This window comes from Miscanthus floridulus, chromosome 7 (assembly GCF_019320115.1).
Source record: "Miscanthus floridulus cultivar M001 chromosome 7, ASM1932011v1, whole genome shotgun sequence".
Classification (NCBI taxonomy): domain Eukaryota; kingdom Viridiplantae; phylum Streptophyta; class Magnoliopsida; order Poales; family Poaceae; genus Miscanthus; species Miscanthus floridulus.
The window spans coordinates 81,016,076-81,039,234 of record NC_089586.1 but is presented as its reverse complement, the minus strand read 5'-3'; the positions used below and the strand labels follow the sequence as shown (position 1 = coordinate 81,039,234).

The 23,159-nt window shown below is 43.8% G+C and overlaps 2 protein-coding genes across 7 annotated transcripts; both read right to left on the bottom strand.

Annotated features, from left to right (window-relative positions):
• Positions 1–3,427: 3,427 nt before the first annotated feature.
• On the bottom strand, positions 3,428–7,227 carry LOC136463573 (protein AUXIN-REGULATED GENE INVOLVED IN ORGAN SIZE-like). Of its 5 annotated transcripts, none has more exons than XM_066462562.1 (2): positions 6,839–7,227; positions 3,428–3,993 (listed from the first exon to the last, which is right to left on the bottom strand). In XM_066462562.1, the coding sequence occupies exon 2, from the start codon at positions 3,884–3,886 to the stop codon at positions 3,581–3,583; it is 306 nt and encodes a 101-aa protein (XP_066318659.1). In that variant the 5' UTR covers positions 3,887–3,993; positions 6,839–7,227; the 3' UTR covers positions 3,428–3,580. The 5 variants fall into 5 exon arrangements, with proteins under 5 accessions (XP_066318659.1, XP_066318660.1, XP_066318658.1 ...); XM_066462563.1 differs by having other exon boundaries at positions 3,428–3,985; XM_066462561.1 differs by having other exon boundaries at positions 6,844–7,227.
• A 6,081-nt stretch (positions 7,228–13,308) lies between these two features.
• LOC136467158 (calmodulin-binding protein 60 D-like) lies at positions 13,309–19,471 on the bottom strand. Of its 2 annotated transcripts, none has more exons than XM_066465748.1 (9): positions 19,288–19,471; positions 18,997–19,190; positions 17,602–17,677; positions 17,443–17,501; positions 16,817–17,310; positions 16,554–16,714; positions 16,263–16,466; positions 15,715–15,949; positions 13,309–14,246 (listed from the first exon to the last, which is right to left on the bottom strand). In XM_066465748.1, the coding sequence occupies exons 2-9, from the start codon at positions 19,110–19,112 to the stop codon at positions 13,639–13,641; spliced, it is 1,953 nt and encodes a 650-aa protein (XP_066321845.1). In that variant the 5' UTR covers positions 19,113–19,190; positions 19,288–19,471; the 3' UTR covers positions 13,309–13,638. The 2 variants fall into 2 exon arrangements, with proteins under 2 accessions (XP_066321845.1, XP_066321846.1); XM_066465749.1 differs by having other exon boundaries at positions 13,309–14,243; positions 19,288–19,470.
• Positions 19,472–23,159: the final 3,688 nt, after the last annotated feature.

Below are 23,159 nucleotides of genomic sequence, written 5' to 3'. Positions count from 1 at the left end.
GCTGTGAGCGAGATGGATTGGATGGTGGTGCGATGGCGGTTGCGTGTGAGCTCGGCGGAGGTGCGGCGGCGACGGCGGCGCTGTGGTTCTGCACGGGCATACGAAGGCAAGGTACAGAGAGGGCGAGAGAGAGTGAATGAGCGTGGTGGGTGCGCGGCACTTAAGGGCACGCGTTGGCTTGACCGGCCAGGCCAACGCCGGCGTATGGCCGCCACGCGGCGGCCGCGGCCTATGGCCGGTCGACCACTGCCGGGCGCGCGGGCGCAGTTCATTCGCTGCCTTCGCCGACTAACACTGTGAATTGGTGATCCAATTACTCCTAATCCGTTGTAAATTAGCAAAAACTTCCTTAATGAAAGTTGTAGAGCTATATGAGATCTCCAACTTTGCTTTAGGAAGAGTCCCCAAATTCTCAATAGTTTGATATCTACAAAGCCCTAAAGTGCAGCACTTAAAACTGAAATCCTCGTTTTTGACTTAAAATTTTGCAAGTCTAAAACAATATTTTGTTGAAACTTGTGAGCTATTTTGGAGCATGCTATGCACTGAATTATACCTTGACCCAAAAATAAAAGTTGTTACACTACTCAAGTACTACAACTTTGCTTAAGGGTGCACTGCCATGCAAACACGCTATGCTATAGTTCAACTTAGGTCAAACATACAACTTAAAAATGAAAGCCTACACTATAACCATGACTTAGAGGCCAAATGGGTCCAAGTCATGAATACCAAAGTTGTTCCATGTGACATTCTAAACATATTTAAGGTACTTCCAAGGTCCCACAAACATTTTATACATTGGTCACATGTAAATCCTAGCATATATATATGAATCAATATTTCATGTGACAAAGTATAAGAATGAGATGAAATTTTATATGCTCATGTTCATGAATGCTTGGATGATGATTATGCTCATGAAATGCAAGTGCAAATTGTGATGCTTAACACAGAGGTGTTACAGCTACTACACGAGGCTAAAATACCGATAGGGTATGCCAATGTCAGCATCGATAGTATTATGAAGAGAAGGTACAAGACATTAGTGCTTGATCATCCACCTGAGGAAGACACCAGACACTTGGTGGGAGCAGGGGTCTTTGTGGTGCGGCACAAACGCTACATACAATTTCATAATGATGATTCCTCTTCGAATGAAGATGGCAACAACGACGGTCGTTCATCAACACCGCCTAGGGTTTCCTAGCCACCACCTCCTATGCCATCTACGCCAAGGAGGGCTCCTCCTACGACACTGCCTCCTTTGCCGTCGCCACCAAGGAAGGCTCCTTCTCATATGGCACCACCTCCTGTGTCGTCGCCACCAAGGAAGGCTCCTCCTGTGACACTGCCTCCTGTGCCATTGTCGCCAAGGAAGATTCCTTCTCCTATGGCACCGCCTCTGATCCTGTGTCGTTGATCATTCTCCTAAGCCATCACCAAGGAGAGATCCATCTCTTTCTCCATCGCTGGCACCACTACCAAGGAGGTCTACTGGATCAAGAAAAAGGTAGAAACCCCTTGGTAAATCAGGCTCCCAAAACTCATGAAAAGAAAAGGCAGATAAGTAGGAGCATAACTAGCCTAATGTAAGGCCCACGTTAGCAGGACCCACCCTCCAAGAAAGCACATGTGGCTGTACTCAGAGGTTTAAAGGATCCACCCTAGAAACCCACATATCCATCGGACTTCAAATGAAAAAATAACAAAAAAATCCAACAGACACACTGGCCAGCGAGTATCTACCTAGGAAAAAGCAAAATTCCAGAAACAAGCTGAATCCATGGGTATGATAGCAAGAAATACAGGATATAAAGGAAGACTGGACTGTGACCGTCCCTCCATCTGACCCTTAGGTTTTGGTGCTTGATGCCAAAGGGGAGAGGGGAGAGATGAGATTTGATATCTTTTGGGTGCTACCCCTTTTACATCATGTTCATGTTTCATGCATTGTATGATACTTGTGTTCATACTCTGTGACATGTGTGCTCTCTACTTTTATATTATGTCATGTCAGCTCGTTGTTTATTTGCTTGTGCTTTAGTTAGATTTTATGTCGAACGATCCCTCTTTGTTGTACTCACGCTTATTTCTTATCTTCTGAATACATGTTGTGGATTTGGCTTGCATGATCTCGCTCTAGCCCCTTTGCTCTTTATTGTCACGTGTTGATGCACACCAAGTATTGAAAACATCAAATCCTTTCTTTATGCACATACTCGAGGTTGTATTGTCACCAATCACCAAAATGGGGGAGATTGAAAGCATCTACGCCCCTAATTCGGTTTTTGCGATTAATGACAACACAATCATTGTGACTAACGTGTGTGCAGTGACATTACTTTAGTGAGGTCACAATGATGATGGTGGATTGGCAATTATGGTTTTCATGCCTCTAATTGGTGGTATTCATTTTGTTTTAAAAGGATGAGTACAAAGAGTAAGTATTGACTATGTCGATGGTGTCGAGGGACACTTAAAATAGTGATAGGATCTTAGTTTTTTCTTTGCTCGTACTATATAGACGGTATGAATGGGTAGCTTGGCCTAGTTGAGTCTAGTGAGTGGATGTGGTGCACACATGTGAAAACTAGCACTAACTAACTCAGATGAAGCCTGAGGATAGTTGGAAACAAAACCAAACACTAAAGGCATTCAAATTGAATGTGTTTGGTGGGTTTCTGCAGGCACCGAATGTGTCCAGTGGTGCACCCACGGACCTGCAATAGCGTGCCTTCTTTAGATGGCAAACAAGGCCTGACATAGTAGCGTCCGGTGCACACTGAACGTGCCGCACCGGACAGCTCGACTAAGGACTGTGCTTGGCTGGGTCCTATGCCAAAGCACTCGCCAGACATGTCCGGCGTGGTGCACTGGACATGCCCACCGCACCATTCTACCAGAGAGGTCTACATTTGGTGTCTTGGTGGCTCAGTACTCACAGGACATGTCCGGTGTGCACCACACGGGTGCACCAGATGTGTCTATATAGTAATCTCTTTGCCCTAATCTCTTCCAACCTCTATGTTGTTGTTCATCACTTGATCCGACGACCAAAGATGGCGTTCTAGGCTTGCTGGCCGACCTAGGGCAAACTGGCGACGTCCTTGCCTGACGGGTCACTCCCGGGCGAGAGCTTCAACAATCCCTTTGCTAGATTGCGGGGAAACTATCCGTTCTTCGTCACTCAAGCACGATTGGTTATCCTTTGGTGGTTTGCTTATAAATCTCTCCTTTTTTTTTTGACATAAGTACGATCCTCGCTACGTTCTTTGGTCTGTGGTGACCCGGACAATCTAGCCCTAGTTGGTGTGTGACCGATCTTCGCATCAACACATTGCTCGAACTCTGACAGTGCAACTAAAAGGACGCTGATAAAAAGAGAAACAAGTCAGTATACTAGAAATTAAAGACGAGATAGAGGGAAGACATATAATTACTAGAGCAAAGTAGCAAACTAAAATGAAAACAAAAGAGCATCGCCGGTTAAGCCCGGTATGGAGTACATGACATTAAAAAATTGAAAACCTCTGGCTACAAGGATTGCAAACTTGGTAATGTACATCAATCTACAAGACTACAAGTACGATGCCGCGTCCACGACCTCGTTCCGGGTCCCTCCCACCGCCGGCATGAGCGCGAGCACCAGCAGCACCGCCAGCATCGCGACCGGCACGAGCAGCACCGCCAACGGAGGCGGCGGGAGCGGTGGCAGGACGAGCGGGAGCACCAGCAGCAGCACGGTGACGAGGGCGAGCAGGAGGCACGACTCCACGGAGAAGTACTTGGCGCAGAAGCCCCTCGGCGTGCTTGGGTCATCGTGCTTGTGCCAGCCGCGAGCAGTCGGCCTCCCGACCGGCGGCGATGTCTGCGACGACGGCATTCACCTGTGCCCGGCCACGTGGCTCCAAGGGCGGGACAATGGCGGTGGTTTGCCCCCGGCCCTCACCTGTCGATTCGTCCTGCGCCCTCCGGAACGCTGCTTTCAAGCTCAAGAGAAGAGATGACCAACATGAGGTAGGAGTAGGTTAATTTTCTTGTCTTACCTTAGTTTGTGAGTGGGCAGTGAGAATGACTGAATAAGCTAGCAAAGTAGAGAGAGTAGTTAGCGCAGCACGAAGCAGAGCTGTTCGTTCTACGACACGTTTCTTTGCAAAACCATGCGCGAGATGCGGATAACTTGTTCATCATGCATGCTCGTTCCTCATATTATGGCGACCTACTTCGAATTTGTAGCGCATTAAGTTTTAAGCCTCTTTTTGCACAAAATTTTAATTATATACTTTTCTCAACACTAAATTGCAAGAAATGATTTTTTTTTACTCGTCAAAAGAAAATGGCGCCACAAAGCACCATTTTTCACACAGTTGCGAATGGACGTGCAAAAACTAATGCATGCATAAGGCAAAGTTAATATTGGTCACACTAATACATGTAGTGCGACGCGGTAAATTTGGTAAACTAAAAGGATCAGTGTAACAAAAGGAAATATATTTTTTCTTTCTATAAACTCATTCCTATGAATATGTCGCGCCATGCACAAATTTTAACCCTATGTGCACCTTCTAGAGACCGATGAGCCGATAAATCTTGAGAATAACAAATTCACCACAAACATCATGTCGTTAACGAGCATATCGCCTATATTTCTTCTAAAATAAATCTAAAAATATAAATACCCATACCAAATCAAGGAACTTGAATGAGCAATTCCATCGTAACTGTGCGTGCCCATTGCTACGTCATAATGCAATAAATCTTAAAAAATATAAATACCCATACCAAATCAAGGAACTTGAATGAGCAATTCCATTGTAATTGTGCGTGCCCAATGCTACGTCATAATGCAGCTAGCTATAGGGTGCCTGGCACTTTCGACGAAACGTCGTCTAGCGCTAAAAGCACAACGTCATTAAATCCTGAAAAATTCGTCCACGGGGAGTCGAAACTAGGACCTGATGTGCTGCTGAGGCTCTTATAACCACTAGGCTACGCTCTTTCGTTTATTTTGTGTTGTCTTAAGGCTACTATTTCAAGTTTCAATTACATGTTACTACTTTTTTATAAGTTGATTCAGATATTTGAAAATGGTAGGAGTATGTTTGAATATAATCAAAAAATATATCTTAACAAATGCATATATTAATTTGCTATAATCTGCAACAAATCAAGGTTAAATTTTGGTGGTTGTGTCGGTGTCCAAAACATTACTTATTTTATATGTTTTATCGGAGAGTAATAATTTTGAAGGAAAAATCCAAAAGTGCGAGGGAGTAATAATTTTGAAGGAAAAAACCCAAAAGTGAGAATTGAGGCCTTCTAGTGAGGTAAAATTTGTTATCTGAGTCACATGTACATAGCAATTTTGTACAGTAGGCTAGAGCTTTTTTCCTAGTATATGTACATCTGAAAACCGTTAAACACGTTTTGCTGTAGAACATGTCTAGCACTATATTCGTCGAAGAGGCGGTACTTGAGGTCTTAGAGGACTGAAATCCAGAAGAGTAAGTATAATAATAGATCGTAAGCAGACTAAATGTTGGGGTGGAGGAGAAAAAAGAGAAGAGAGAGAACTAAGAAACTTTGTGAGAGAGACAATGGACCATGTATTAGTGATAAAGATGTAACTACTATGGGTGGGCTGAAAAGTGGCTGTAAGTATTCTTATAGCTAGCAACCAACCATTATTAGCCTTACGGAGCATCTGTTATTTTTAAAATCATCTCTCTCAATTCTTATTTAAAGAGTCAATCTAATAAAGATCACTTATATATCTCCCACCCCACTACAACAACTTTTTCTATATCTTGTTCGACGCTTAAGAGAGCTAGCTTCACTCCCCTATATTTGGCAAGCGAATAGGAATACTTGAGACGATCTAGTTGACCAAAAAGCTGTTAGAGCTAGAGATTTTTTTTTTTTGTTCCTATAATATGAAATGATAAAAAAAAAGCTCAGAGAGTTTGTTCTAAATGTGGGATTATTGGATCATACTATTCTGGTTCATATGATACTGGTCATGAAGAGAAATCCGTGGCAACAACGCTTTATTATTTGATGGAATTTGGTCAATGTTGGCATAAAATTTGACGACGTACACTGTATAAGGGATGCGAACTTATATATAATTATGTGTGATGAGATGGTGCAGCAAAAATCTACGGGGTTTGGTTTGTTGGACCTCCGATCCCAAAGGAATATAATACTGGAATAGCTGATGAGGTGGACTGCTGGTACTGATTCCAGGTGGTGGTTTAATTTGCAGAGAAGAAGTAAGCATCGTCGTTTATTCGTCCGTCCAAATTAAAAGGAGTTTATGCAAGCAAAATTTGCAATAACGGCTGAGCTACTTATTATCAAGTGCACCTTTGGATGGATATATATGACCGCGCGTGGAGACCCGGCCCACTAGCCGCGTGGAGACCCGGCCCACTAGCTAGTACTAGCGCTAGGGTTAAATCATGACCCACATGGTGTAAACAGTACGTAGTAAGCAGTACTCCTATTATGTGTATATACACACGTGGGATATTATATATAAATCGATCGGATCGGGTCGGAATGCTTTTAGTCTTATGTAGTAAGAGCATATATAATATAGGAAGCTAATAAAGCTTCTGCGTGCTTAAGGCGTTTGACATGCATGCATCTCAGCATCTGATATGATGATGCACGACGACGCCAGTTGCGGGCAGCAGGCCGGACCACAGCCGAAAAGAAGAGAGCGAAAGCGAAGAAAGTTAGTAAGTAGCTACCTAGGGTCGACGTTAATGGAGGATCGATATCGGAGTAAGGAGTAGGACGACCGACCGTGTGCAAAAGCAAGCATGAATACCTCACCTGCCGACGATGCCGGTGAGGCCAAGGCGAGGAGAAGCGCATCGTCTTTATCCAGCAAACAGCAAGTCGTCGATCGTGTGTCACGCTAGCTCACGCATGCATGCAGCCGCCGCCGACGTTACCCGACGACGACGATACGATGATCATCATGTCCGTCCTGTCGGTTGGTCGGTCAGCAAGTCATCTTCTTCTCCTTCTTCTTCGGATTCGGAGGTCGGAGCGCGAACGAGAGAGATCGAGGAGCGCGCGGCGGCTACACAGTGATGTACGAGCAGGACTGCAGGAAGGAGATGGATGAGAGAGACCGGCCGGCCGGTCGCCCAGTGGTGGTGAGGAGGAAGATGAGGAGCAGGCTAGAGAAGCACCCAGGTACACTGCATCCGGGGTTCCGGGCAGATAAATACAACTGCTATGCTATATAGCTAGACATAGACATCTGACCCGGCCATCCTAGTCTCCCACGCAAATTAAAGGGCTGAGGTGACGGCGATGAGTGAATTTTATATGCCAACATCTTTGGGAAAAATGAGGGCAACCATGCATGCACTCATGTGGTTCATCTCCTCTAGCCATGCCTCTTTGTACCATATTTATTTAGGCGTGTCCGATTTATAAGTCATGACTAAAAATGCTATTATCTAATTTGATGTAAGAAAAAATATTATTTATTAATTAATAAGTTATGGTTTATAAATCAAATATAACCCAGCTAACAGGCGGTTGATCTGCAATATTGTTCCTTCCTACGCCTGCACTTCCACGCTGTCACCCTGTCTGGTCTTTCCTGCTGCACGTACTTATCTCATTATACTACTCTTACCCTGCCTGCTCTGTGCCTGCACACTCCGGAAAATTTTCAGTCCCACCCTTTCCAGCTCGAATATATCTGATGACTGACGCCAAATGTAAAGTAAAAAAACTGTTTTTGCCAAGGATCAATTTGCAAAAATCTTTTAAAGAATCTTTTCCTACACTTTAGGCATTGTTCGGCTGGCCGGTAGCCGGCTGGCTGGCCTGTCAGAATAGTATTTTTCTCTCACAATAATTAGTAGGAACAATATTTTTCAGTCCTATCGAACAGGCCAGTCGTTGTCAATCGAATATTTGAACACATGCATGAAATATTAAATATAGATTAATTATGAAACTAATTGCACAGTTTGCTACTAATTTACGGACGAATCTTTTAAGCCTAATTAGTCCGGCAACGTATCAGGTGCAAATCAACTAACTTGTGCAAACAAAACTACTAATCAGAACCACTGGATGCTGACCCAATGAATAGGGTGTGAGGTGGGATTTTTTTTGCGTTTAAGTCCCCCACTCGCCGTCCTTTTTTTGCGCTTAAGTCCCCTCACCTCATCCATTGGATCAGCATCCAGTGGTCCTAATTGGTAGTTTCCAAGTTTGCACAGGTTGAATGGTTTGCACATAATATGTTGTTAATTAGTTCATGATTTGACAATATTGTGCTACAGTAACCATGTGCTAATAACGGATTAATTAGGCTTAATAAATTCTTCTCGTTGAGTTCAGACATATTCTATAATTTATTTTTTTATTAATATCCAAACACTTCATGTGATAACCTCATATGATACATCCTAAATTTTAGTCACCTAATCCAAACACCCAAAGCTCCACCCATGCACTCCCATGGCGGTCCCACATACAAGGAACACGTAGTGCCAGTGCTGGCTCGGCCTTCCATCCATTTGTTTACTTGGCACCTTTGTCGCATTGTGTCCCAGTTCATACATCTCCCCTTGATGCTGTCCTTGCTTGTTCCTGCTAATTATTGACGTTAATTAAGATTATTATACTACTCCGTTGCTCTTGTCGGGGCCCACAGTACAGCGGGAGAATTTTGTGAGCGCGTGCGTGCTTGATTCCTCCTCCGCTGGACCTGACCTTTGTCTCTTGCTTGACCAGCGGCGAGGAGGAGGAAGTGGCATGCATGCGTTTTTTTTCCCCTTCTTTCTCATCCTGCACGGCAATCCTTCCAGCCAAGCCAAGTACAGCCTGTTCGTTTGGCCATGACTTATCGTAAACGATCGTAAATTTCTAACCGAAATATTATTTTTCTCTCACACAAACCAGCCATCAGTATTTCTTCACGAACCAGCAACGATACGAACCAGCCAATCGAATATGCTGCAAGTGTTTCACACTGTTCTCCCAAAAATATGCGTACAAGTCCCATGCATAATTTAGTTAATGACGAGGATTGGCTCCCACCTGACAAAAAAATGCAAAAAGATTCATTAAGTATTTGGAAAAAAGTGGTACAGGTCTACTTTTTCATCAATACCACAGGCTGAATAATACTCCCCGTCTACCACATTCCATCTATCGTTTACACAAGTTGTGATTAACAATTTGGACAAAATCAGAAGGACGTACCTTTCTGACAGGATGGTGGCACTAAATGGAGTAAGTGGCCATCTTGTGAAACTAATGGACCAAAATAATTTGCTAGAATAAAAAAATTGGGCTGGGTATCAATGATCTTAGAAAGTTAAACATAAGTCTATTTATGTACGGAGTAAGTGGTTGGTTTGTGCTGGTCCCAAACTTCTATATATTTCCCATACGCTGTCAATAGAAATGGAATTGCCTCTCTTAAAAGAAAGGTAAACATAAGAATGAGAGAAAGAACAAGGTTTCTAAATAGCCATACATGTACGGCTTAGAACTTGTTTGGATCCATTAATACTATAAATTAGTAGCTAAAATTAGTACTAGTAGATCCAAACAAACCTGCTAATTATTAGCAAGGGGCTACTAACTATTAGTTCTATTAGCAGGCTTAGAATTGCTAATATATGCTTATAGTGTATATGTATCTTTAACTCACTATCCAACCATCTATTAGCACGTTAATTCAAATGGCTCCTACTAAAAAATAGCTAACTAAAAAATAATAGCCAATAGCTAGCTAATTTTTAGTGCTAATGGATTCAAACGTAACCTTAATTACGTTGCGAAAGCTAGTGGAAGGAAATAAACAGAAGAGGATAATAACCACGCCAATTCGCCAAAGCTAAACATCATCATCATGATTAGGGAGGAATCTCATCAGGGCTACATATATACAAAAGATCAAAGAGGGCATCATTCAGTGGATCTCGAGGAGGATCGACGCGTGCCAGCTACTACTGATCTATTATACACTCTACCACCATTACTAAAAGAGGATGTCAAGCACTCAAGCGCCCGTGTCGTGGTGTACTTCGATTTGCCAAAACATTCGTGTGTTGGAGTGTGCTTAAACACCTAATGCAATGCAAGTGCCAATTTAGGTTTTGTCTAACTCAACTAGAGCTTATAGAAAAAAAAAACTTTAACTGGTTCAAATATCCAAGTTTATAGTTCATTATTAGGGGTGAACCTAGGGTAAATTTCTAGGTCTATTCATCCTGACCAAATTTGTAAATCCCTTATATTGATACACTTCTACAACTCTCAAGTCTATGTTATGACCATGGTTCGTCTCACAACCTTATGCGCAACTATCCAAAGCACTATCTTATTAACAGTAATAAGCCTTCAGCAACAGGGGCAAAACTGCATATGTACCTACGGGTGCAACTGCTCACTAGAACTCACATTAGGAAAAGACTCATCACGCTGCTGATCAGCGTAATATTTTAAATATACTTTTGACAGATCTTTATAATTCTTCACCTTTAGACGCTCAACATTACCAAATAGAATAATGTCCCGAATTGATTCGGCTTTAGTGGCTTCTCTAATAGAGAAATAAGATGACGAGCCAATTGTCCTATAGCTGTGTTGGTTGGAGCACAGAACTCTAGGTTTCTTAGCCATCGTCAGAAGGAAATACAGGATTACTGAAACCGTCTGTAGTGTTACCGGTGCCGGGTGGGCCCAAACTAGTCGTACGAACTGAAGAGTGCCTAGTTGCGGAAATACAGCTGGCTACTATATTACCCTGGGATGAATTAAGTCAAAACTATACAATGGCAGCCTCGAAAATATATACTTGCTTTATTGTCTCCATCATGCAGCATATATTAAAAAACGCTATGAGTGCACAATAAGAGTGTCTCCAACGGGATAGCCATCACGGCACCCAAACCCAAATATAGGTCGTGCACGTTGCTTTCGGTGAAAAGACGACGGTCCAACCGAGTACCCAAACCAAAGACGCAGTTTGCGTCGGAGTCGAGTGGGTACGCAAATATGACCGTGTCTCTCTCCTCGGCCCAATTCTCCGCTGCGCGTGGCGGCCTTGGACGGCGTCGACGAGGAAGCGGCCTTGGATGGCTCCGACGCGGAAGCGGCGACAGCGGCGGCTTCCGCCTCGGCGAGGCGGCAATTCTCGGCCTTGCGCGCCGCTGACCGGAAGGGGAGAGGCTCGCGGATCCGGTCCGCCCCCAGCAAGGGCCGCCGCCACCGGTGAGCGCGCCCGGCCGGCCGTAGGCTGCCGCTGCAGCCCCAACGACGCGAACGCGCGGGCGCCTCCAGCCCCGCCGTCGCTGCTGCCGGCCGTCGCAGCAAGCGGCGCGCGCACGGGCTGCCCTCCTGGCTGTCCGACGCCGCTGCTCAGTCCCCTAGCGCGGGCGCGCGGGCGCCCTTGGCCCCGCCGCAGCTCCCTGGCCGCCGGCAAGCACGTGAAGAGCGGTGCAAGCACGGGCCCTGCAGGCCGTGGCTAGCCGCCGCTTTCCTCTTCCTTTTCCTGCTGTGCGTTCCTACAGAAACGAACATGGGAGGAAGAAAGAGTGCTGTACTGTAGATGACGGGGGGTGATTTGGGTCGTCTGTTGGAGAATCTAATTTTTGGGTGGGGATCTTTTTTTACTGTGCATGACCCAAATCAGAGAATGGGTGCTGTGTTTAGGTTGTCATGGTTGGAGATAGTCTAAAAGAAAGCAAAATGGGGGGTGACAACAGGCTTAAAAAAATGGCCCATCTTTAATGTTGGGCGGTTAATAAATGGGTTGGGATGGTGATGTCATGACCCACGTCATCATTCACGTAAGCATCTATAATGATGTGGCAATTCATCCATGACGATTATTTTCGTCATAGAAAATGGGCTTGGTTGGGCTCTACTGTGACGGTCTAAGATCGTCATAGATTCTATTAATCTGTGATGGTTAATACATGACGCTCAATCCATGACGATATCTAAAACCATCACTGATATTGCATTGTGACGTTTTTTTTTGTGTGATCCGTGACAAAAAAAATTCGTCATGGATTAACAGGGTTCTTGTAGTGTTTTAGTCAATATGAAATTGATTATTCCAGATATATCTTTGAAACCACTCACCATCTCTTACCAACTACACTCACCAGTACTCAGATTAGCCAGGTGCATGACGTGGTACAACCTTTCCTAACTCAGGCTGCACTCATGCGGCTACCTTCTTATAGCAAAGGCATCCATCCACACTATACAACAATCCTCAAATCCACACACATCCTGATAATTGACCCGCGTAACCACTAGGACGGCGCAAAAGGAATTGTCCTTGAGGCACTTTTCTGCAAGATGCTGTCACACATACGAGATGTATGATTTTAGAACACCATGGCATCCGGACCTAGTTGTTAAGCGGGGGCTACAAGATGACTTTGTGCGTTTGGGCTGACCCAATGCAACAATTCGATCTCATAAAGCTACGCCCTAACCGTACTCAGTACATTCCCTATGTTCACGCAGCAGCAAACGCTTCACTTGGGACGGGTCATTTTCGGTTGCGTCTTCCCATAGATGGTAAAGTAATAAATATATACCACGTTGCATAAAGAAATTTAGAACATTAAAAACTACTTCCTCTATCACATAAAAAAAGTCATTCTCGCTTCATAAAAAGTCAACTACCTTTAACTTTAACCAAATATATATAACAAAATATTAATATTTATGGTACATAATTAGTATCATTGGATAGATCTTTGAATATATTTTCATAATAAACTTATTTGGAAATTCAAATGTTGTTAATATTTTCTATAAATCTAGTTAAACTTAAGAAAGTTTGACCATATGAGTCCCCGACTCTTTTTACGGGACAAAGGGAGTAGTAAACAGATAAATTCATGCCTCATGAGTAACACTAAAGAAATTCAGCACATTCAAAATAAGGAAACTGGTAAATTCATGCCACGTTGAGTAACACGGCTTCCATTCACCGTCCTCTATTTTGTCGCAAATTAAACTGTTTGTAAATTCATGCCACATTGAGTAACACGGCTTCGTTCACCGTCCTCAATTTTGTCGCAAATTAAACTGTTTTAGATCTTGTTTGGTTGCACACATGTCCACCTCAATTCACATATACTTTGGTTGGTTAGAATGAAAATATAACTAATTCTCATATCAATCCACTCCAACTAACGTGTTATTTATATTGATACGAAATTACGAATGCAGCTAAAAGGCCTATGTGGGACTCCGCCTCCGAGCTATTCCCCAAATACCAACCACTGGATGTAGTCTGAGGTGGACCGCTGTTTAATGACGGAGAAAAGGATGCAGAATGCCAATGTTTACCTGTTTTGAACTCTGTAACAAATGAATGTACAGAGTTCAGGTTAAGGTTCATAACAGGGCTAGCATCACACTAAACAAACAAAGCATTTTAAATGGTAAACGAGCTATACAAAAGGGGGGAAAATGGAAAAGAGTTTTGTCCATAATTAAGCTCAGGACCAGAACTGTCCTCCTAAGGGGCATAGCTGAGCCCATCCGGATCCACAAACATCATCAATGAAACTTTGGTACATGAACAGCTCGAGTGCACATGCTTCCAGCTGTTACTTTCTAGTCGTCTAGCTCAACAAGCTGAGCTCTTCTCTCAGCTGCCTTCTTCCTGACAAAGATGCCCCACCGCATAGCAGCCTTGATCTTGAGCCACCCAACAACAGCTTTCCCAGGTGCGCGGGTGCGGTCATCCTCATAGCTCAAGTTTGGTGAAGGTGCAGGCATGTATGAAGGGAAATTGAAGCCATCTTCAGTTAGGTTGGTTCCTGCACCACCCATGCTCAGAAGCCGCAACATTTGCTGCATTTCTTCGTTTTCCAGAATCTCATGGCTCCTCATCCTGATCTCCTCCATCAGGTAGTCATCAACACCGCCACGGTTCTCCTGTTGCTGTGGCCATTCTTCAAAAGGATTCAGGCCTGTTGGCTGCATGGACTGGCCGAGTGCTGGGAATTCAAAACTTTGATGTTGCTGCGGAGGGCCCAATGCTAGCATGTTGGACCCTCTTGAAGCTTGACTCTGAAGGGATGAACCACTAAACTGGCTTTCAGGAGACACTGCACTCCTGTCATATTGCATGGTAACATTTGCAGGAATGTTCTGAGTGTTGGCTGCATATCTTGCTGACTGGTTTCCATTTGCATTGTATGCATTTCTAGTTCCATCTGCTCAACAGAAGTAATTCAGTGATGTCAGTACAGCACATGCATGGTAAATTAATTAAATTCACGACTCATGCAAACTGCAAATCCATATCCCATAATCATAAGCAGTATCATTTTCTATACGCATGGAATTAATTAAATTCACGAATCATGTAAACTGCACATCCACATCCCATAATCATAAGCAGTATCATTTTTCTATACACAACCGACAATTGTTGACTAATAAGTATTTAAAATGTCATAAAGCAACAGCAACAGTATGAGGCAGCATTAGCGAAATTCCTGCCAGAGTTACTAATGCCCTAATTCCACTGTTGAGGATAACTGAACAAGCCTACTTGACTGATCCCTGTTAGTATAATGTGGCACATGCAGAAGCATATCCAAACTATGCTATCAGAACAAACAGCAGTGAAAGAAAAAAAAAGACGAGAAGTAAGGGGGTGTTTGGTTCTTTAGTCGCTCCTAAAATTTGTCACATCAAATGTTTAAATACCAATAAGGAGCATTAAATATAGATTAATTATAAAATCAATTACATAGATGGAGGCTAATTTGCGAGACGATTTTTTTAAGCCTAACTAATCTGTCATTAGCATATGTTACTGTAGCAACGGTTGTCAAATCATGGACTCATTAGGCTTAAAAGATTCATCTCGCAAATTAGTCGCAAGTTGTGCAATTAGTTTCATAATTAGTCTATATTTAATACTCCATGCATGTATCCAAACATTCGATGTGACAGGAATTTTATGAGACATTGCAGGAACCAAACAGAGCCTAAATCAATTGGGTTGTGTACACAAAGAATATAAACTATTAGAAAATTTCGTTGTCATCTTTGCACACCACTGTTGGGTCAGCAAGGATGAGTGAATAGGCTTAGACTGAAATCACTGGGCATGTCATGAGAAATGATAAAAGACGGGCACGGGGCAATGCTGTATAGTGTCACCACAAAGACCAACTGTTATGTGGCAGTTGGGATTGAGAGGAGAGAGTCGAGGCGAGCGACGGCGATCGCGTGCTACAGTACCGCGGGTACTGTTCGTGTGGGCTAGGGCTGCGAGGGCGAGAGGCCGGCCGCGGGGCCTTTGCCCACGGCCGAGCAAGAGGGAAGGGTTTCCTTCTTAATTCTTGCTTTATTAGATTGATATCTCTCTCCTTATATAGAGAGGTTTACTTGACTTACAAGCAAGGCTTACTTAGACCTCTAAGCAAGCGACCCTTATCCCTAATTAACCCTAACACTAACGGTCTATACCGCCAGCGCAGGCCCAATAGGCCCATGACATACTCTAACACCAACAAGTTGGAAAATACCAATAGGCTTGTACTATTTTATTTCAATTTATGCTCTTTGCAATACTACCAAGCAAATTCTCCTTAAAAACTCACGGCCACTAGAGCATGGCTAAAACAAAAAGGTGGACAGAAAAACTCAATAGGATAAATCAGGATATGTCACCTTCATTCATAGTACCCGCCGAGGAAGTTTGTCCAGCTTTAGCAGGAAGGGACAATTGTTTCTGTGAATTGGTCGAACCATATGAAGCAGGATTGCTTGTTGAGGCAGCTGCAGCATCGCTTCTTGTTGTGACAGATTTCTTTTTCTGCTTGAAGCTCAAGAGTGCTTTGCCATCATATTCTACAACTTGCATCCAGTCCTCATATGCTTTCTTTACCAATGCATCAGCATAGACCTGCAGTTTAACATGAGCACAAATACAAATATGTCAGTAGACTACTCTTGGATAGAGGATTTGGGTTCAAACACTTCGGATTTAGCTAATAGATCCTAGAAACTTCCAAAGCAATCCCTCTCATACAAACAGTGATCGTATTAAACATACAGCAACTTCAAAAGTTATTCTTTGAAAAAGAATGTTGATTCTTTGCCTACTGAAATGCTCTACTGGTTACATTAGCAGAATATCAAACTGATGACACTATACAAATTTGTAAAGGTTTTTGACTTAAGGCATTGTAGTTGGCAGAGTAGCAAAGGACACTAACCTTCTGATTGTCTGTGAGATTTTCAGCTGAAATGAACTGATCATCGGCAATCAAACCAGTGAACTCGTAGATGTTATTGAATATTGCACCCACGTTTCTTGAGTCTCTAGCATAGTATACATAATGATTTCCACTTAAGACACATGTCTTCGCATGCTCAACAAGGCTGTCCCACATCTTATTTGACATTCCACTGCCCAGAATCTACAAAAAGAACAAGGGATGTCAAATCATATAGGAAATACCATAAATCACAATATAGTAAGTAATAACAGGTACCATAGAACTTACGCTACGTAATCTCTGCTGATCCCTAACAAGAAGACGGAGGAAATCTTCAACTGTATAGATCCCACTAGCATTTAACTTCTTGTGGAATGCACCATCCTTGCCAATCTTTTCTAATCTCCAAACATCATCCTTCAGCGCGGGTGGGTAGTGCTTTTTGTACACTAATAAATACAAAATCAGCATGCTTGGCAACTGATGCAAATTCTAAAAATACAGGTAATCTTTGTATCATCTAATGAGTAAATCAACAATGTGTCACATACATTCTCCTCGGTGATCCTTAACGGGGAAAGCTTCTGTCTTGGCTTCTCGGACACGAATACCTTCACAAAAGCCAGGAGCAATCCTCAGCCCAAGTCTGAATTTCCTGCTTCTTATCCAGCTGGAGTTGTCAGTGAAGGTAAGCTCCCCTATGGTTCCAACACCTTCTTTAAGAGTCACTTGAAGGTCACCTGTCAAAAGAGGCCTCTTCCCTTCACGCTCCTTGACAATATTACTTTCAAACTCTTCTTCTGTCCAATCCTCATCTTCCTCTTTATTAAAGTCGCCCTCAAGCACAAGGATATCCAGTTTTGCAAATGACTCAGGTCCTGAAGTAACAACACATCCAGTGTTTGCATCCAACAGCACGACATGTATAGCTGCTCCCTGCTCACCTTCAACTTTTCCACCAGTGAAGATTGGAAGAGCCAACTGACTTCTGAATTGGAGCTGAAGATTTCTTCCATCAGGGCCTTCAATTCTTTTGGGGGAGGATCTGTTTTCATTGATATTAGTTTCATATCCCAAGAGCCTTTAATGGGGTAATATCACAATAGCAATAATAAATCTCAATTTCCAAGACAGAACATCTCCCAAGAGTCACCATGAAGAGTAAGTTGATTTTTACCTTCCTTGAATTCTAGCAGGACCCAGTTTGGCTAAAGCACGTTCTACTTCTTCACTTACCTAGGACCAGAAATAGAATGGATCAAATATGTCAATAAGGATATGTATAGAGGATTTTTACATATAAACTAAAAATAAGTCCAACAGAAATTTGACTCACAACTCTTCGGAGAATGGGCTCAAGCGACGAACAGAGCTTCTGCAAACTGTCCATCTTGAGAGCTTCCACAATGACACTGAAAAATGTTTCATTAGCTAAGCAACAAACATATTTGTAGTTTAAAAGGGTGGTAGATTAAAAACTGTAATTTATCACTAAATTCTACCAAATTTACTTTTAAGTATTATCAGCGTCTCATTTGACTATAAAATCATTGCATCTAATATATTAGCTAACCGGCTAACCCTAACTGTGCACCCTGATTCAGTTCCCACACTAAGGCCTGCTTGGCACAGCTCCAGCATTAAAACCTCTTTATTCCCAAGAAAGTTGGGGCACGCTAGAGATGAAACCCAACACCAGGCACCAAAATAAACAAAGAAAAAAACACATAACAGGATAAAAGAAGAAAAAAGAGGTATTAGTAATAGTAAAAAAAGCAGTATTGATAATAATAATAATAATAAGAGTGGAGTGATGGCATGGATTGACAATCTATAACTCAACTAAACAAACTATTGATTTCTGAGTCGGGAGAATTGTCTCAAGAACAGCATGGCACAACCAGCCTGGTAGCCAGGCAAATTGAAGTTATCAACTGTCTGCATCAGTGTTTTAAAGGCGTCGCCTAGGCGACGCCTAGGCGTCCAGGCATACCCTGCCCGCCTTGGGGAACAGTGGCGCCTTGTCGCCTAGGCGTCGCCTAGGCGCCGCCTAGGCGCCGCCTAGGCGTCCAGGCGTACCAAGCACTCGCCTGGACGCCTAGCCGCCTTTAAAACATGGGTCTGCATGGTCAAATGCAAAAAATATGCTAATATTGAACTTCGGTTCTATATAAGCACTGGATCATTCACTTTCTACAGCATAACGCCTTTACCATCTTTGCTCTAAGTGATTTGGTGCTCTTACTGAGCTGGAGAGCACCCAACAGCCAAAAGAACAAACACTCAGAGAAGTCCCCCAAAAAACATCCCTTTCACATGGACCAGAGTGCATTTTAGGTTCATAATTATCCGCTTAATACACTTCCTTTTCTAGCAATTCGTGCCTCATCTCAGAACAGAAGGTATTTCCACATGTGTTATCCTCACCAAACCAAACTCCAGTTGGAGCTCTCAGTCCGACAGTTAATCAAATCGACAAAAGGACTCATAGGCAAACTTCCTGTTCCTGCACTCATTTGTACCGAACTACTGATACTAAATAATAAGCTTTAAAGCAACAGCAGCACTAGCATAGTAATCACTGCTACTTCCGCCAGTCATCTCAATCAATCAAATCAAACCAAAGCAAGGGTTTCAAATTTCTTCCCGTCTCAAACCGGCAACAACCTAAACCTTAATAACCAATGACAAAACTCTAGGTAGCAGAATCAAAGCATCAACACACGCGCACCTAGCGAGGGCGGGGACGCGCGGGCGCTTGGGCGCATGGTCGTCGTCATCGCCGCCACCGGTGGGGTCCAGCCCGCGCTTGGACCCCGACCGCTGAAGTCGTCCCGGGCGCTGCATCGCGCCGGAACCCTCACCCTAGCCTCCCCCTCGGCTCCCAGTGCCCTCCTCCAGCATTCCGCTGCGCGCCCGTCAGATCTGCGCCCATTACAAACCCAGGTGAAAAAAAAAATCCCCAAAATAAGCACCAGCAGTGCAGGGACGCAAGCCGAAGCGAAGCGAAGCGGCGCGGTACCGAAGCGGCGCCGCCGGCGAGGAGGAGAACAGTCTCCGGCGGAATCGCGAGGCCGAGCTGCGGCGAGAGATCTGCGCTCTGGACCTCTGGGGAGGAGTGTGGCGGAGAGCAGGGGGGAGGGGGGAGCGCCGTTCTGCGTGGGTGCTGTGCTTGTTGTGCTCCCTCTCGCGAGCCTCCGCCTTTGTTTACGGCTCAAACGGGTTTGTTTACTTGCCGTGCTTCCCCTACCCGGCCGCAAGCCACTCCGGCACGGCTCTCGCTCACTGACTCTCCGGGCCCACGGTATCGGAGGTCCGGCCCCGAAGGACAATGACAAGCGGGTCCCGGCAGCGTCGGGTCCATGTTTCAGTGCGCGGGTGGAATAGTGGGGGGTTGACAAGGTGGTGACCTGGTGGGGTGCATGCCGACGGCGGCGGCTACGGGTAAAGATGATAGGATATTTCATGCCCTATTGGGGCGTTGCGGACTGCCGCTCATTACTGGAAACTCACTGACTGGTGGGTCATGTTGCTCTGGGGCCCATTCGTCGGTGAGGATCGGGCAGCATATGGCGACATCGATGACAGGTAGGCCTCGGGAGTGGCGTCCCACCGGTGGGGATTCAGTTCGTGGTGGGTGAAAAAACAGGTGGGGCGGGGGCGCCCGACACTGTACCTAGCCCTCGTTTAGTTGGGTCCCTGATTCGGCGCCGCCCGATTTGGGGCTCTACTGTAGCCACAGTAGGTTTTCGTTTTTATTTGGTAATAATTGTCCAAACATTGACTAATTAGACTCAAAACGTTCGTCTCGTAAAGTACAACTAGACTGTACAATTAGTTTTTGATTTTGTCAACATTTAGTACTCCATGCATGTACCGCAAGTTTGATGTGACGGGGAATCTTCTTTTTGCATAGTGCCAAATTTGGGAATTTGGTGGAACTAAACAGGGCCCTAGTCAAAGATGTACGGATCTTATGTGGCCTTGGGATCCCGATCCTGTCACTCTGTGGCCACTCGTACCGGGAGGTGTGGGAGCCTGGTATTTCTGGCCAATACGCCGTCACGGCACCACCGACGCTGGCGTATATGGATGAAAAAGGTGCGTTCACACGTCGGAACGGAGCACGGGGACCACTGTCTCTCCACCGCAAACAAATTTGTTTCCCACTCTCTCTCTCTCCACGGAGTCCAGAGGCTTTTGCTTCAGTCCGTCAGCTTTGTCAGTTCAAAATGGCTCCAGCGAATCTGCTTTCACCCTACAGTGCACTCTCCGATAGCTGCTTCTGCATTGTGTCAGTCAGGGGCAATCGGCTCCTCTGAAAGCCACACCGATGCTCTGCGAGGATATCAACTGGGTAGCTTTTTTTTTTCCAAGCCTATCTGGCCTAAACCAAACATATATACCGCATGTTTGTTTGGTTCCAGCAAGAACAGTATTTTTCTCTTACACCAAATCAGCCAGCAGTAATAATTCACGATCGTATACGATCGTATCAGCACCAGCCGAACATGATAATACAAGGTGGAGTGCTGTAGAAGGCTTCAGCGGCACAGTGCAAAGTGGAAAGTGACGTGCACTAGTATGCTTGACACAAATTGAACCCGGCCAAAAAGTTTTCCTACTCCTCCATTTGGTAGGACAGCTTTGTGTCAAATTCACTCAATTATCCCTATTGATATCTATACACTCCTTTTAAAAAAGGACTTGTAATATGTAACTAAAGTGACTTAGATACCCCTCAAAAGTACTAGTAGATAATGATAAATAGCGCTAAACAACGCCAATCCAATATCATATAATGCTACATTGTCTTTCTTTGATAAAATTTGAATGCTCTAATATTTTTCTTTATAGGACTAAGAGACTACATCACTTCATTGATATGGTAACTCCGTTACAATTGATTAGAAAAGTTACGGGCATACCTTACTATGTGTGTCCTGATTTGTGCGTGAGCGTTCGCCATCTTCTCTATTGTAGGCAAAGGGGAGATTTAGAAAACAATATGATCTGTAACACTTGAGGTTTGGATAGAAATGCATTATATGAGTGTGGTGTCATTGTGTCACAAAGTGATTGACAGTAACTAGGGACAGATCTAGAGAAAAATAGAGAGAGTGGCTTATGCTTTCTTCAAATCTCCCAAGGCCCTCCTCCCAACCTTAAAAAATTAGGAGGAGCTTCAGGAGGGGGCTCTATGGTTGCAGAGGTAGTAGCGAGCTTGAGCCAGACCCATCCCATCGCTAGATCTGCTCCTAGAAATCACAGGAAACACCATGAAGAACATGAGAAAACAGGGAGAAAACACACCCACTAGAGACGGTAGATCTGGCATCAGTAAGTTGTGAAATTATATATGCTTGAAGGGAGATGAAGCAGCAGAGAAGGGTGAGTGGTATCGCTGCCACCTCTAGCAAAGATAATCGTAAGGGATGTGACCATGGATGCGGGCAACAAGGCTATGAGGTGTGCAACAGATCTGAGAGAAACGAGGCAATGAATAAGAAGGGGCGGCGGTTGGGTGAGGCATGAGAAATCAAGGATGGGTGGTCACGGGTTTATACACATGAGTAGAGAGAGGATGGACCATTGGATGAAGATTTCAAGGGAAGATAAGAAATTAGGGTTTTGAGGGAGTTACAAGTGTATATACAAGGTTAAAGAGTACCTGAGCCGTTAGATGAAGATTTGATGATCACAGATGGTCGCTAAAAAGTTAGCGAAAAACTTAGACCATTTATTAGTTTGTTAGCTCTTTAAGCATATCCACGCCATGTTTTAGAATTTAATAACAATTTGGCATCAGCATTGTTAATATTTTCAAAAGAAGAAATACATACCATAATGTTGTAGTTTCCCAAACCATAAGTGAATGCCAATACCTCAAACTCATAAATCATTACAATGTCTAGAGCTCAAATGAAGTTATGCTAGTAGCAACAACCCATTGGTTCCATAAAACAACATGATAATATGGTGTGCTCTTTTTAAATTTCAAACCACTAGAATTATATTGATTCTTGATCGAAGTTGCCAACGAGGAACTACTAGAAGTGAGATTAAGTATTGAGATTCAAAAGGTTAGTAGGCTTGTTAGGAGTTCTTATCGGATAAGTCAACTTGGTAGATGAGGTAGATATGAGGATGGGCCTTGCTACTTGGTTGGATTAGAGAGAAGAGAACAACTAGAGGAAATAAATTGCTATAGGAAGAAGACACATAAAACATTGCCTGATTGGCATCTAGTTGTTGAGATGCATGGATCGAGACTTCCTCGATTTTTTCTAGTCACATGAAGAAATGTTGATGATGTATCCAAGAGGGGTCACCTACAATTTAGATTGGATCTGTACATGGGATAAATATGATATTGATATGAGAGAAATTAGAGTCCTAATGGGCCTCTAATTTGGAAGCACACTAGTGAAGTTTTACACATGTAGAGGTGGACTATGGAACATACTTGATTCAACCACCCAAAAACCCTAACCACCACCTCTACTCTTTGTAGGTGCATCTAGCTCTTCTGTGGGTTTTTGGTTGATTGAATGATAACATGATTAAAGTACTAATAAGTTTGGTAAGTGTTGAACAGGTAATTGATTATATTACTATCGGTGTTTGATGACCGACAACACATCATGGGCTACCTGGGGCGGTGTTTGGTGGGCTTTGATGAAGGCTGAACTCAACGCAAAGACAATGATTTATACTGGTTCAGGCCGCTAGAATAGTGTAATACCCTACATCCAGTTAGGCGTGATGCCTTGCGTTGGATTGTTGTGTATGAGATGTTGTACAATGGGGTGCTCCTGTCTCTTTTTATATAGTCCAGAGGGCAGACACATATGCTAAGTCCTAGTCGGATACAACAAAGGAGTTCTAGTTCTA